A 16,349-nucleotide genomic window follows, 5' to 3' on the forward strand; every position below is an offset into this window, starting at 1 on the left:
AGCGGTTGGTGCTTTTCACTGTAAAAACATAAAATTCATCTGGGGGAAGAACCAGACCTATTTTACAGTCCCAAGTCATTTGCACTATCAGACAGGCTCACATCGGTTTCTTGAGATCAAATCACTCAGGGACCAAGCAGCGCCTCTTTTCTGACATTTCCCCTTCCATTGTTTCCACTTTTTTTTTTAAGGAAAAAACTTCTACCCCCCTTAAGGCAATTATGTCTTTAAAAAAATTATAAGGTATTACACGTGCTTTGTAAACACGAGGAAATTCTGGGCTGCACCCCCTTTGACAGCACCCTTTTAAATAGCTGACAGTAAAGACTCTCAACAAAGAATCTGGAGTCATAAAACACACTATTTGCTACGCTATCCATTTCCTAACCTAAACGCAAGCATATTTATATGGCCAGCTACTCTAAATAAGTTCCTGTTGTCAATTTTTAACTAAGGTTGAAATGCTGCTCAAACACACGTCTTTAGTTTGCCCAGTTTATAAGATGCTCTTCAGAATCTCACCTGTAAGTTACAGCAAGGGATGTTTTAGAAGGGAAATTTCAGAAACATACCTGAGTGGTCCGGGGAGTCAGTAGCCATATACTAAAGCAAGCCCTAAAGCCTGACTGCCAAGGTACGAGGGCATGTCCTCTCCTTTTCAATACGCTAAACTCCAGCTTTCAGCAGAGCAGCTAATTTACCAGTAAATGGGCTGGTTTGCGAGCAAATGCTGATGGTACGCAATCACTGTTTATTTCCACTGTATGACAAAGAAAACGGAGTCACAGAACCCATTAGCTTTCATTGGAGCTTTCAGTGCCAACGCAGGGAGCTGCAAGGTTACGGAAGGGTTTATAGAGCTGGAGAGAAGGCGGCACTGCTCGGCACCGAGCTCTGTGCCCATCAGCAAGGTGACACGGAGAAACCCTTCCCCAAACCCAGCTCACAGACCTGCACACGCATTCGTGAGTTCAGTTTTGCAGCTTTTAAAATCTGAGTTAACAGCAGAGATTCTGGTTTCCTTTAAGGATCAAAATTAGAAGTGAAGGACTGTACTAATTCGTACACATTCAATGTGATGATAACGATCACACACTTTCTGCAAAGTTTTCAAACCTCGGCACATAGCATTGGTCACGTGTAGAAACACCTCTTGAGTAACCTCAGTTGATTTTCTCAGGTACTCGGCACTCTTGGAAACCAGAGCCTTTAGCTGCAGATTAAATATTTTCTCCAGCTGAGCCTAAATCTAAACAGGAAACTGCTTCACAAAACGACTTCCTTTCAGATTTAGTTCCTGCAATTTAAAAATATGCATAAAAATAACACTTGCAAAGAAAAAACTGGAAAAAACCTGTAAGAAATACAGGTATGAACTTTGCCTCCCCATTGGCCACAATTAAAAATTCCCATCCTTATCTAGGCAGTTGTGAAATACTACTAAATACACAAATGTAAGCAAGCATGAAAACCACATGAAATCAATTATTTACATAAGGGGAAGAAAAAGGAAAAAAACCAACCAAATTCAAAACCAATACCAAAAGTTGTAATTGCATGTAATAGCTCTTCTACACGTCAAACTAATCGGCTTATTGCTTAAATAGTTCTAATTTTTGTTAGATCTTGCTTCAGTTCATTTGGGTATTTCCTCAGCCCACACAGTCCCTCCTGCCCACCACAGAATGATATTACTTGTTCCCCACAAAACCAGAGTGGTGAGTGTGAGCTTTGGACTGGAGGAGGGATTTTGCTCCGGTACACACCCAACTCTCTACGATCTCCAAGAGGTGAAGACAAATCTGCTGAATTTGCCATTTCAGGTGCGCACGTTCATCTTCATTGTGCCACACGGCGTCTAAATATGGGCAGTAAGTCTCTGTAACTTATCTGCTTTCCATTTTGTAGTAATGGATAGATTTTATTATTTTTAAACAGTGTGTTAACAACTTTATTTTCTTCTGTGTTTTTTTTTTTCTTCAATTTCCAAGGACCTGGAAAATATATACTTGTGAAACTAAAATATCATCAGTACTTCATTAAGGCTTGCTCCTTCATCTCTTATTTTATTACGTGCAACATTCTCAGTTTTCCTGCTATACTTATAGCCTAAAATATTCATTTTTAGTCTTCTACTTCATTGTCCACATTGTCATTAACCGCCAGTGCTGAAAAGAAATATATAACGTTTTGTAGAAAAATAGTAATTTTATTATTTCAAAAAGATGTAATAAAATTTGTACTGGCTTTCATCTCATTCTCAAACAAATATGACCTCAGAATGAGCTTGGAGTTTTTCACTGATGAGATATTATTTACTAGTATGTGTAGAACTGAGAATCATTAACTGATACATGTTTAGAAGGAATGCATATTTATTTTGTTCTTTGGTTAAGTACTGTTTCTAAACTGTTTCATAAAGATAAAACAATAGGATAATAAATTTTGATAAGAAAGGCTGAAAATGTTCTTCACACTAAGGCTGATTTTCCATTGCTTTCACGATTATAAATCTTTATGTTTAGACCAGAGATATAAAAAGGCAGAAGATATCTTAAAAAAATAGTTTTCAAAAGGGTCAAAACCCTATCTAACAATATAACAGGGTCCCAAAACTTTCAGAGTTGGTTTATTAGTTGGTGCTCTGTTTCCAAAGTCTTTGTCAACTCATCATATCTAAACTGCTGGGATCTGAGGCCCCTTCGCTGCGCAGAGCTTCAGCCATGTCTCTTCGAAAGACCGACATATTCTGAGTGAACCTGGGAAAAAGAGAACCCAGATGTTTGGTTAAAGGAGACCTGGTATGGAGAAATGTATTTCAAGAATCAATAAGAAGAATAACTATAATGTAAATTTTCAACTGAAAGAAAAACAGAGGAAAACTCTCAAAAAACCCCACCAGCTGCCCTCAAAAACCAGTCCTTTGAGCATGTAAACATGTATGGGCAGCATTATAAACCTAGCCGACCAACAGTGTGAAACATTTTCACAGTCAGCTGGGCAATGAATGGAATGAGAAACCTTTCCCTCTCACATGACTCAGAACACGTCCTTTCCCCCAAACCTCCAGCAAAGGGCTCTCTGGGACCTGTCCAGATGGTGATCAAGACCAGGCTCTCTCAGACTTACCTTCCTCCCTCTTGAGTGGTGTCAGAGTTCAACCTGTCTCTCAGTGAAACACGGTACCATCACCCATCTGGCACAGAATGAATTCACAAGAATATTCCCCAACAGTTCTCTACTGCAGGTGTAGGACGGGAAATCCGTCCGCTGTCATCACACCTGAGACTGAATGATGACTCTGACTCAGCTTGTACAACAGCCCAAATCTGATCTACTCCCTTGGTCTATCCTTATCTGAAATGAAGAGTTGAATTGCCATTTATCACATCTCATGTATTTATTTAAAAAAACTCCAACAACCAAAAAGCACACAAAAAAATGATTCAAAATGTCAGAAACATATTGCACCCTACATTTACAGTTCTTCAAGTGTTCTTTGGTTGCCTCAATGCTCTTCGCTTTGATTGTGTTAGACTTTGCTGGCTCACTATTGCGAAGCTAATATAGTTTCCTGAAGAACAGCTCCTTAGGGCTCCTTCCTGCAAAGGACTGGTGGACGGGTGGTTGCAAAACTGATGTGATCTCAGCAAAGGTCTCTTTGTAGGACCAGGGGTAATAATCCTTCCCGACTGCCTCCACTGTACTCTAACTTTATGGGTACATCTAACAGCAGTGTGGTAAACTGGGGCTTGCTCTGTGTGGAAATAGAGGATGCAATTATGAGTTCATTCTTTATTCTATTCAGACTTTTTTATGTTTGTGCTTATTTCCTTACTAATGGAAATTGATTTCTGCTCAGTTTTAAACAATCACAGTTAAAAGAAGCCTCCTGTTCCACAGAATAAATCTGAGAAGGATTACAAATCAAGAGCTGAAAACAAGAAAAGCCATCATATTAACTCATGCTGCTTGTTGGGGAAGTGATGGCTTAAAAGTCTTCCCAAGTTAGACAGGCAGATGCTACTGAGACAGACGAGCTGCTCGTTCGACCGAATTATCTCTATCCCCCTCACACCTGCACCCATCCCTCCCTGCCTGCACTTCCACAAAAGCTCTCCGAGAGCTTCCGCACCACTGCCCGCCTGAGAGTACTTCACAGCGCTTCGAGATGAAAATCCCCCTTTAAATCCACAGATATTTGAATCTAACGCGTGCCAAATCTAATATTTGCTGGCAGCCCAAGGGACGGAAGCCTCTCCATGCCCTGAACTGGGAGAGCAGAGACAGCAGAGCTGGATTCCTCATGCTGCCCAACTACCGTGCCTCGCTGCCTGCCTGGGGGTGACAGGGGAGCTCGGCCTCCTGCCGTCCATCCTCCCTGAGCCTATGCTAGATCTCAGAGTAAGGCAGCTCAGAGAAACTTCACATCAAAGTATGTTTTTCTCAGAAACCAATGTTATTTTAAGGACTTCTTGCCTTAAATAAATATAAATAGAGAGGGAACTAAGAAACTTTCTAGTTACAAGAATGAGTTTTACTCAGTTGTGTGGTTTTTTTTTTTTCTTAAATTCTGACAGACCGTTGAGTCAAATGACTCCCCTTGGCATTAACAGCTCTAAGGTCAGACTACATCCTACAGCCTGCCACTGTCAGCTCAGTTTTTCTTTGTTTTCACAGGCATTCTCCTCCTTCCCAGTGGCTCTCTGCCTTTTCCCCAGGTTTTCTGCTGATCCATAATACAAGTTACACAGAAAGTCTGTCTGATTTATTAGCACCATGGATGTGATCTCTGTGCTTCTCTGGGTTTGCTTCCAAATTGCCCTGTCTCTGGCTATCATCCACAGTCAGGCCATAAGGAACTTACGCCTTTAGTACCAGAATTCAACAGAAAAATGAAACAAAATGGTGGAGACCATAATTAACACAAAACTATTTAAGAATTAAACAAGTTCAACATAATTTTCACACCAACAAACAGAATTCATCAGAGAAATAAAATCACCACATGGTTTTAGCCATCGCTTCACTCCAAGCCCTTTTCAGTTTGTTCCAAGCTTTCCAGGAAGTTCTACAGTCTGGACTTAGATTGTGTCTCTACACTTTCCAGGTTTGCTTTGGTTGAATAATGCACATGGGAGAGAAAATGTAGCTAGCTAGTAACAAATTGTTAGTGTGAACATTAAATGTAGACAAACTTGCCATTTCTTTTGTGAAGGCTTCTATTCTACTTTTAAAATGAGGGCAAGGTTGGGTGAATTTGTTCATGTTAAAAACCCCCAAATCCTTGCCTCGTTTATCTACAACGTGTAAGTGGCCCCACTGGATCCCTTCTTGTTCTGGCATTTCACAAGCACTTGCTTAACCCCAACACCAGCACGAAAAGCCTCTGCAAGAGCAACAACACCTCTGGAGGCTGAAGCAAGTGTTTTATCAGAGGGGTTTAAGGCTGGAAAAAGGAATCTCTGAGGCTCACCTGCTGAAATAAGGCAGTTTTTCCCAAATGAAAATGCAGCAGCTGCAGCCTGGCAAACCTTGACTTTAGGATTAAATTAGCAAATACATTTCTGACCAAGAAAATACATAACTATCAAATGTTCAGGCTCTAACTGTGAAGTGTAGGGATGAACTCTTTGATAGGATTTTACCTTCCTTTCAAAAGGAACTGCAGTTTAAGGCTACTGGGAATACTTCCTATGTTATATTTTTTCCAGTTAAAGTTTCCATTTGTCTTTTATTCTTTCAGCTTATTTATGTGTTATGAACTTACCTGTCTCTGTTCTTTACCAAAAGGCTTTGCTCGACTCCCTCCATAAGATTCCTGAAGCACTGGTCAAGGGCTTCACGTTTGTTGTCAGGCTGGCTGGCTATCAAGGTTGCCCGTAGTTCACTGAAGTACTATGATAGCAAAGCACAGAATATTAAAAATGAGGTTTAAAAGTTTAAACCCAGAGTTACTCACCTACATCTGGAGCACTCTTGAGCAACTGTTTCATACGTTGCCCTCTGGGAGAGCAGTTTGGCAAACAGCACAGAGGTCCATCTGAATCAGGTTTCAGAGGCTGCCTTCCTGAAGTGTACCAGCTTCAGCTGTGCATCACAACTGAAGTTTAGTGCTAACAGGTGACATGCCACTTGACCAGTGGATGTTGATCACCTAACCAGTTCCAATACAGAAAGCAACCTAAGAGAGGTGGCAGAAACATCCTGGACTACTTCACGTGTCTTTTCAGAACGGTGCAAATCTGTGCACTTCACTGTGGGCTCTAATCACTTCAGTGCTGTGATGAGACAGACTCGCTTTTGCTTCTTTAGAAGCTAAGTAATTGATATGATTTTCTATACACTATTTCCATTATATTCTGGCAGGTTTATAGACTAGGTAAAATAGAACTTTTTATCACCTTAGAAGAATCTCGATTTAGTCTAGATATACTGAACAGAAGGGGACCTCCAGTGTTATCCACTACCCTGCTACTACAGCCAAGCAAGTCCCATAGTCCTGTTTAGTCTTTTGTATATTGGCTGTGTCAATCAAAGCCTCATGGCCTTGGGTGTTAAGCACAGTCATGGTATAAGCACTGATATATACAATTATTCAGAGGAGAATGAACCATTCTGATGAACTTGCACCCAAGTACCTGGCAGAGTTTCTGAGCAGTCTCTTCTTGCAGTCAAGAATAGTATTACTGGTATTCCCCAAATTTCAGATGTATAATTAGAGACCTTTTTAAAGGTAGGATGAAGATCAGTTTTTAGTATGCAAAATTTAGTAGACTTTTGAAAAGAATGTAACTTGTAGGGTATTGTACAAAGTGTCAGAAAGCACAGAAGTCTCTGGTTTGCTAGATTTTTTTAAAACCTTAACAGGTTTAAAGCTGTTTAAACCTTAAATAAATCAAATTAGACACAAAACTTTTCCATCAAAACTACAGTTCTCCTGTACACGTGAAAAAATATGGGATAACAAAAAGAAAATGTAGTAAAAACCATAGCATTCTAACAGTAAGCCCTGACAACTCAACAGGATTATAAGAAGTGTTTGCTTTAATGTCTGCTTGGCAAATTACTTGCCCTCAATCCAGTTCCTCTCAAACCAGAAACATCCTCTGTTACGCATCTTTGCTGACCACTGCAGCAGTACTGGAAGCAACGGCCGTAGCTGATCAAATAGCTGGGTCCCAAAATACTTAGGAACTCAAAACTGAAAATCACCTGGGAGCTGGTGTGAAAGATGAAATATCTGCCTGCAACAATCACATTCCCAGAAGCCCTGTCTCAAGGTGACAAATGCAGAGTTCAGTGTAGAGAAGGCTACAACCCCGAGAGCTTGTTTGGTGTCCACAAGTTGTTTTTAGAAAAGAGGCGCTCCAAGAACTACTTCTGTCAACACCATAATGGAAAGTATTAACAACATCCTCAAGTAACAGCAAGGAATAACATCTCTGCCTACCATTAATGAGTACAGCATCCCCTGGAAGACTCCCCCTTGGCATCACTGTTTCAACACTATGGAGCTGTTCTGAGCCAAGGGGTTCCATGGCTTCCCTGCTATAACATCACTTTTGCCGGTACACTCAGATGCCTGTGTTCCTTGGTTGAAGGACAACACCAAGGAGGGGATGTTGCTACATTATCAGGATATAGAGGGCCTTTTCTGCCAATCTCTTGCCACTAGGATTTAAATTAAACTTGCAGCAGCTTTTCAGTATGGGAACAGTGTCAGGAAGCACCTGTAACCACCCCATTTCATACTAGAGCTGATGCTGTCTCAAAAGATTTAGTGTAGTTTTAGGGTAGACTCACAGTACAGTACCCACTTTGGCATAATAACCCCTACTGGTGCACGCATGGATGAATCCCAATTTTTCTGAGTCCCCAAGCAAACCTGATTATGGGCAAAGAAGATTTCATTAAAACAAAAGAAGATGTGAACAAGCAGCAAAACATGGTAAATGTGTGGTTGCTCTCTCAGGAACTGTAGAGACAGAGACCCTACATGAAATAAAGGAACCCATTTCCAGTAAATAAACCAGCAGTACACTGAAATGAGCCAAGAAAAGATTACTTTTACAGCCATATATAAGTATGTGTCCTACTTTTTCTGAACACAAAATAAATAACCTTGATGCAAAAGGGGCAGTACAAATATTGTAAATTCTATTTCCTGTTCTCCACCCTTCCAAAAGAAATGTAAGCCATGTTCGTAAGTAAAGGCGCTTGTACATATCCATGTCTGCTAAGCAAAACACATAATCATTAGAACTAGTCTAATTTCAGTAAAAAGAATATTCTGCCAGTCACAAATTTATTCCTTATGATTTACAGCTCCATGGTTCTATCTTCAAGTGAAGTATTTAATTTCTTCTTATACTGAAGCATCAAAACCACATAATTAATATGTAGTCAGGCTAATACTTAAACGCTATAAATCAGAAGCATTATATAAACAAAAGTGTCGTCTTGAACAAGATTGGGAATGCACAAAACTACTTATTTCCCACTTTTATAATGATGCAGTGACTCAGAGCAGATAGAAAATGATTAGTTTTCCTTCCAAAGTAGGAAATATTGCTTCCATCTGTAAAGTATAATATTGTGATGTCATAAAGTTTTCCTAAACACTGAATTTGCCCTTATTCCCTCTCAATCATTTTAAAAGAACTGCTCTCTCTTATAGAGCTTGGATTTAAATCACAATAACACACCAAGAAGATGAATGACAGTGCTATTGGATATGGCTAAAATTGGATCCTTCAGCACAGGTGAATGATGAGACAGCGCTTCTCTTCTTGATATATTTTCTTCTTCTATTAGTTTCCTTCCATAGCTGGGATTTCAGTTTGAATTTTAATGTATGCGGTTGCTGCTAATCTTAGTGTCTTCTTTTTTTTCAAGCACCCTCTTATTGTATAGACAATTCATTCTCCAAAACAGTAATACACTGAGGCTTGTGACTGCCCAAGAGATAAAGCAATTCAGAATAAAGTTAGAGCTAGCTCTGAAGTATGGCAAATACAACAGGTCAATATCTTCAGAAACAATGCCTTGCCATAAAAAAATGCACACATTTAGATCAACTCGCATTCATTTACTCAGACGGTTTCCATTTCAGGCAATATTGTCTCTATTAAGTCACCAGGGAAACATGATGGGTATATCCAAATTCATAGTTTGAGATTTTATTGAAAGGGCAAATTGCAGAGTATTTCCTGGTTTACAGAATCTGCCACAGATGCACACAATCCAAATTGCAATCAATGCGAGTACTTAAGCGTAAGCACTCAGATAATACCCCCAAAAGCTAGTTGCTCCTGTGAAACCTTTCAGAAAAAGAAATTGGTTAACTATTTTTCTAGGAAGCAATTTTTCTGATGTGATTTCCACAGTGTTCTTGTTTCATATTTCTACCTAAAAGCTAGATAAGCTTGTATAACTCCTATTCCTGCTTAATTCTGGAAAAGTGAAGACATAAAACTTATTAAAAAAGGTTATTTATACACTAGCATGACCTAAGGTTGGGTGTAAAAGTTGGGGTAAAGTTTTGAGAGGACTATTCATCAAAATGAAGCCGCTCAGCCTCTCTGAACTAATCTGTGAAATACCTATGTGGTACATGAGCTGAACCTTACTCTCCACTCCTAATGTCAGCATAATGGAGCAAGGTCCCAAGGAAAGAGATGGGGGATTTGAAGGGCAGCAAGCAGCTTTGTTCTATGTGAGATAATTACTTCAACTATTTGGGCATGTGAAGGGTGAACCTGGTAGAATTTCTTAAATACTCACTTTCTCATTGAGAAGTATAAGTCCAAGAAGCGGCCTTGATACAGACCATTGGTTTCTGCAGTCTTCAAAAATGATGGTGTTCATTAGGATCGACATCATCTGAAATAAAATCAGACAGTTTACATGAATATGGGTATTGTTGTTGTACTGTGTGATGTGGTGAGAAGGAAAAATTAATGAAACCTTTACTAACCATGCTGCAATCACTGAGATTTCATATGCGCATGGTATTACAAAGTCATTCTTCCAAACAAACATTTCCATAACCAAAACTAGCAGGTGAAGAAAGGTAAAGAAAACAAATGTCAAAGCTCAGCTCTAAAGAAGTTGAAGTTAAAACAAATATGAATTGAGATTTAGAGCTATGTTAATTTAAGGTACAGGCTTTGACTTTACTACAGGGATTTGCCCCCTAGTCACACTACTTCTTAGGAGAGCAATACAGGTGCAACCAGTAATCTGTATTAGTTTCAGATTAACCCCTACCTGCTCTTCAAGATTCTGGTTTTCTCACATCCACCTTTCTTTAAGCATGACGCTGCAAGGCATTTGAAGGGAGCAGAGCACTCCCTATTTTGATGAAGGCAATCCCGATTACAGCAAGAAGTCTAGAGATCCATACCATTTCCACTGCAGTTACCAATCCAGCCTCTGATTTTAGATGTTTTACTTTACTTCTGTGACTTTCTTTGCAGAGCTCTACAGCAGGGATAAAGCCACTTCTTCAACTTTATAAAGCACTGAAATCTATCAATTCTTACAATTAAGTTCTACTGGCACCCAAAGTGAAGGTCACAATTCACTTTGCTTGTTGCCTGGCATGTAACCAGTGCCTTCAGCTAACACCACATGGCGTATTCTCCCTCTGGAGCCTCTTCTGGTCTTGCTGTGCCTCTGTACCTCTGGTGTGTCTAGCTAGGACGGGCAGGACTTATTTACGGATTGGTACAACTTTTGTAAAAAGAAATTACAACATACCTATAGAATCCATTTAAAGATAAAATGCTCTGTGATATCCTTCAGATACGTTAGTCCAAAGTGCTGAAGGCCGCAACATATATGAACATAGAAACATTACTTAAGGAGTGAAAATTTGTAAAATGTCACCAGTAAATAGTTTGACTCATGTTTATAAAATATCTACACCCCAAAACCAAACAAAGAGGAAGTACAAAATCATTAAATCCTTTCTTCTAGGCCAATGAGTAGCTATGAGCAGGGTCTCCAGAGAGCTGCCCCGCTGCAAACTAGCCTGTAAAAAATGATGAAGGCAAAGTCAAACAGCATGTTTCATCCTAGCACTACAAATCACCTGGAACAGAGATACCCACAAATTATTTGAGCTTTCAAAGTTAGGAACATACAGTCTGGTGTGGCAAAGGCCAACTCTTTACCTGACTTCACAGTTCGTATATCAGGGAAATTATTTTTCATTACTCATAGGACAAAACCAGTGCTATACTGCTTTGGAACTAATGCAAACAATTCAAGACTTCTGCACAAGCACTAATAGGGGCTTGTATTCCAAACATGAACAACCATTGCAACTCCTTATAATTCATTCATCATCAGGTTTTCCTCTCAGTAGCTTGCAACAAAGCCAGCTGTTAGAACAGAAGCATTTTTGAAGTAATTAAACAAACTCACTCAAGCTGTGATTTCAAGCACCACAACTGACATACCATATTTCTTAGAAAAAGTGCAATGCATGCTGAAAAACTGTCAATGTGATGCTTAATCTAAAAAAAGGCACGCTCAGTGACGAGTTCACAACTGACCCAGAGGGAAAATAGCACCTCTTCAACCCCCAGCTTTATGAAAAAAACTCATGAGGATGTCTTTAAGGTCTCCAGCCCAGAACTGCTATTAAATTGCAAACAATCTGCAAAACAAATATTCTAGGCAAGATTTTGGTGTAAATATGGAAGAAGACCAAAACGTCCAAAATTCACCTGGGAGACACTTATTTGTCTCTGTGCATAAGTAGCACAGACAGTACTGAAATAAGCAAGGACTATGATGAACATTATGATTCATAAAAACAAAGCCAATATAAAACAATCTACATAACCATAACTACTAATTTTGTGTTTTTATATTAGCCAACCAGGAAACAGCAAAAGCGTCCGCCCCCTCCGTCCCACCTCCAAGCTTTTCCTCTGACAAGACCCTACTGTCAAACATTTTTAATTCCACTTCTGACTCTAAGTGCTAATGAAAGAGAACCGTTTTAGAATGCAGGGAACACCACTGCATTCAAGAGTTAGCTAGGTCTCATATCTGGACATGTGTATGTCCATTTTCTTTATGGTCAACCCATTCCTTTCAATTAAACTAGACAGTTACCACACCACCAGGTGCTAATGCTTTCACACAAAGTTGCCTCTGTTTAAGGAACTACTGGGACTAGTGGTACCACTGCACTAATATGAACAAGGTTGTAACATATGCCTGTGAGCTCTCTGGAACAGTGAATAATGCCTCTCATGAAGTTATGTAAGTTTATTACTTGCAGAGGTGGGCAATTTGGAATCCTATTGTGTTGCCTTTGCAGATGTCTTAGACATCCCACTTCTTGCAAAGATTAAAAAAAAATAATCAAGGTGCATGGTTTGGCATTAAGAGTTGCACGCATAAAATCAGGGCAAACTTATCTACCATATCAAGATCTCTGTCAGAGGTTGTCAGGAGTGCATTACGGCATAGGAAGAAGACAATCAGCAATTACTGAGCCTAATTCCACCAAGATGAAGGGCACCAAAATCCATGATAACAGCCTTAAACTTCCTTTTCCTGTTTTCTGTGTTTCTCTCTCACTATTGCTGCTGCTTTGTTTTACTCTGTAGCTTTGGTTTCCTGGGCTACTTCTGTATGAGACTACAGCAAGCTGTTTGCATTCCAGATCTTTCTTTGTCTTACAGTGCTGCTGACACACTCCAAGAGAGATTCCACCCGCAAACAGGCGCCGCTAGGAGACCACCGCTGCTGGAAAGAACTCGTCTACGGGAGGCAGCCTGCACAGATTCATCTGCAAGGCAACAGAGCTTATCGAGGCACTACTTTGTAATGAAGCTTTGCCTCAGCAAACAGCACATTTACTGGTGATGTACCAGACTAACTCTTTCTTGGCAGAGATATCAGGCTTTCATTCAATTTCACTAATTCTCCCTCTCCCACCTCTCTACTCTTTTCACATAATATAGAACAGCTTCTTCCTACACCGACAAGTGACATCCGCAGCTTCCTCCTTCAGACCCCACGTGATCAGTGATTTGACTGTTGTAGTCAGGAGAAACAGGTTGACCCACACAGGAGAGAATTTCTAGATACTTGGCACACAGCTCCATATATATGCCCATTTTTGTTGCTCCCCTACGCTGTTCAGGTCATGAGGGAACTAAAACTCTTTAAGCTTCTGAAGGAGGCTCTGAAATAATGTGCCTTCTTCATATCTTATTTGCTGACACACATTTACATATATTTGTATTTATGAAGGCAACATGTACAGAAATGATAACCGCAATTTTCTGAAGATGACATCTTGCCCAATAACATCGACAAACGAGATGCATGCAGTTATCTGGCCAGCACTGCTGCCCCAGAGTGACCCTGCTTGCTCCCAGGCCATCAGCTGGACCTAGGTACCCAGTTCAGCAGCCAACAGCAGCAGCACTGTCTGCATTTTTATTTTACTTCTTCTGAGAACTGCAGAGCATTTCCCAGATGTTTGTTAGCTTCAAAGTGTGCCACTGAGATACATCAGCATTGCCATCACATTTCACAGAGGGGCTGATTGAGGAACAAAGTCTGCATGCAAAGCCACAGTGATACAGACTGAGCCTGGGGCACTCCCTCAGCCTCCTCAGCTCCTTCCAGCCATCACCAAATCCTGGTTGTGCTGTTGCTAGAGACATGCAGTCCCTCTTACTGGGCAGCAGCAGAAGCTTGTAGGGTTCAGGTGGACTTGCCCATATTTAGTGTGCAGATGTCAGTGGGAAACCTGTGCTATGTTACACCCTCCTTGCTCCACCTTTGCCAAAAGTCTCATCATCTAATTGGAGATCACAAAGTAATTCAACGGCAGAACAAAACACAGTACAGAAGCAGAATTGAACAAACATACAGATTTTTTGTTTTCTAGGTGGAAAAGACCCTATTGGTAGAGACAGAAACGTTTTGTTTCAGGAAAACGACTTCTCAGATCCTGCCACAGACCCACTGCAGTGCAGCAGCACTCCAGCAGCCGGAGCAGCTGCCTGAGGCATGGGGCAGACTCAAGTCCTCACGCTGAGACAGGCTGAAATCAAGGTCTCAAGGTGGGGAAAGAGACATTAAAAAGGAAGGAGTTGGGGGAGCAGATAATCTTATTTTCTACTTAGTTCAAAACAGCAACCTTGCATCTGTTCTCTTATCTTAAACATAGGGTATCACTTTATCTTGTTCAATAATGTTTCTCCTGACACATTTGTTCTTTACAAAAGGAACTATTGACAGAACAGGCAAGAATAAAGAACTGTTCTTCCAATAAATTAATTCTTCAGAGCCTCTCTCCCTTCAGAGCCTCTTTCTTTCTTGGGTGGGGGAAGAAAATGTTGGTCAAGATAACCCTCACTATGAAAACTGTTTCTAAAGGAAGCTGGAAAAGAAGCTGCCTTTCCGTTAAAAAGGCTTTTTTTTTTCCCTTGCTCTACGTTATCAATAGAGAGCACTTATATCATTGCAGGTCCCATAAATAATTTCTCTCTCCCATATGTTGGGATGAATGTTTTATTTTGCTGCAGCTAATCACATTTTAACATAAAGAGCGTTAACACCAGTGACAGCAGTATGTATTCCTTTACAAAAGATTTAGAATGGTCTCGGAACATACACAACTTTTAACCAAACACTTGGCTGGTCAGAACACTTGTTTTTCTCATTGAGATCTGAAAAAGACTCAGATTTTCATTGTTTAGCTTATGAAACTTGGTGGGTTTTTATAGCTCTAGCTTCAGACAGTCTGCTCTTAATTTAGGAGCTGTGATTACTAATTTAAACGTCCTTTGGAGTTCTCAGTTGTTTCATCATCAATTCTTCCTATATCAATAAATGGATCATCATTTACTAATAATATTAGGAAGATTTAAACGCTCCAAGATTATTAAATAACTTAAATTTTAATCTGTTGTTTTAAAATATTTATTTTACTAGAAACCCTAACTTTCAGACTGATATTTTCCATGTTAAAAGCTAAAATTTTCAAATGAAATAAGAAAACTAAAGCCTTTCTTGTGCAAGTGAGAACCAGCCCATTATTCCTGAACTAAAAAAAAAATATTTAACTGCCAGAAACAGCAAATCAGTTGAGATTTGCAATATATAAGAGTTCAAGAATCACACCTCTTGTCCCCCTGGCATTATGAACTTACATTAGACGAACACAGAATTTTAATCAAGTTGTTCCAGAGCAGTAGAAGCGTGGAAGGCTGGTGCTGTGGCTGACATGGGCAGCCTTGACCTCTGGCACTGAATAATGGGCTGAGTGACATTACAGCAGCTTTCCTTCTGGACACCCTCTCAACTCTCTCCCATCCTGTTGCTAATCCTCATTACGGGCACTGGAAGAGGGGAGGAGTTGTGGAAGAAGGGAGGGCAGGAGAGAGAGAAGAGGACATCAGACAGAAGGCACAGGCAGTCTGTGAAACCAGGCTAGTGCAACCACAGAGCTCTTTTGAACAGCCTTTCTGCTCTGAGCCTTCTAAGTTACCCTCAGACCAAGCTTTTCTTTCAGCCTATATAGCCTAGATTCCTCCAGATTTCTGTTCACAGAATATAGCATTTCACCCTATTTATACATACTTCCAATATATATATGTAAATAAGCATTAATAACTAAAATTTCATGATTCAACAGCTGAAGTTTAAAGAAGCTGCTGGAATTATAAAGAGGTAATAAATTGTGAGGGACCCAATCTCGTATGTCGATTTGGAATAGTTCAACTGGGTCTGTCTGGTCTTTTTGTTTCCTTTTATGAAAAAAATAAGGTATAAATGGCTGAAAAAAACCAATCCTGATGTCAGACCAAGGCATCTGGGTGACACACTGCATACCATGTACTAGTGTATGCCTGCAGCTGACGGACTGACATGATTTAAGTGCATCTTTCACAGGGTATTCCCACTGGTTGTATGTTACATCCTGCTGGGAGAGTCTTTTCTCCCAGTGTTCAGAAGGGATGGAAACAGGATGGCTGCAGCTATGAAAAAGTAACAGTTACAGAGAGTGTGGAGGTTGGCTTTTTCGTGGATATGTCTTTAGAACTGGCCAAAGGGCTGAATATGGGAGACTCAACTTGAAGTAGGTCCAAACCATGAGCCAGCAGAAATAATCATAAAATAAGACTGTACTAACTTATGGCAAACCTGACTTTGTAGCTGAAAGAGAAAGATGAGCACATACTCAAAAGCATACAGTTAAGATGATAGCTTAATGCTAACGACAAGCACCTGCAATGTGCCCATTAAATTTACTACATCAGATTCACTGCAGTCTTCTATTTTTTCACTGTTAAAACAAATGTTGT

The 16,349-nt window shown here is 40.1% G+C and overlaps 1 protein-coding gene and 1 long non-coding RNA gene across 5 annotated transcripts in view; one reads left to right on the plus strand and one right to left on the minus strand.

Annotated features, from left to right (window-relative positions):
• The first annotated feature begins 1,556 nt into the window (after positions 1-1,556).
• On the plus strand, positions 1,557-14,328 carry LOC135314730 (uncharacterized). Its single transcript, XR_010374193.1, has 3 exons — positions 1,557-1,871; positions 8,681-8,765; positions 12,708-14,328. It is a non-coding gene; the product is annotated as an uncharacterized LOC135314730 (long non-coding RNA).
• The window catches only part of RANBP17 (RAN binding protein 17), a 163,082-nt gene continuing 149,090 nt past the window's right edge, over positions 2,358-16,349 (minus strand). For all 4 annotated transcript variants that reach the window (XM_064458903.1, XM_064458904.1, XM_064458906.1 and 1 more), the window contains 3 exons: positions 9,787-9,885; positions 5,771-5,898; positions 2,358-2,759 (listed from right to left, as the gene is read on the minus strand). In XM_064458903.1, coding sequence (XP_064314973.1) covers positions 2,663-2,759; positions 5,771-5,898; positions 9,787-9,885 — 324 coding nt within the window. In that variant the 3' untranslated portion in view covers positions 2,358-2,662. The remainder of the gene's footprint in view (positions 2,760-5,770; positions 5,899-9,786; positions 9,886-16,349) is intronic.

Source organism: Phalacrocorax carbo, chromosome 8 (genome assembly GCF_963921805.1).
Source record: "Phalacrocorax carbo chromosome 8, bPhaCar2.1, whole genome shotgun sequence".
Lineage (NCBI taxonomy): Eukaryota > Metazoa > Chordata > Aves > Suliformes > Phalacrocoracidae > Phalacrocorax > Phalacrocorax carbo.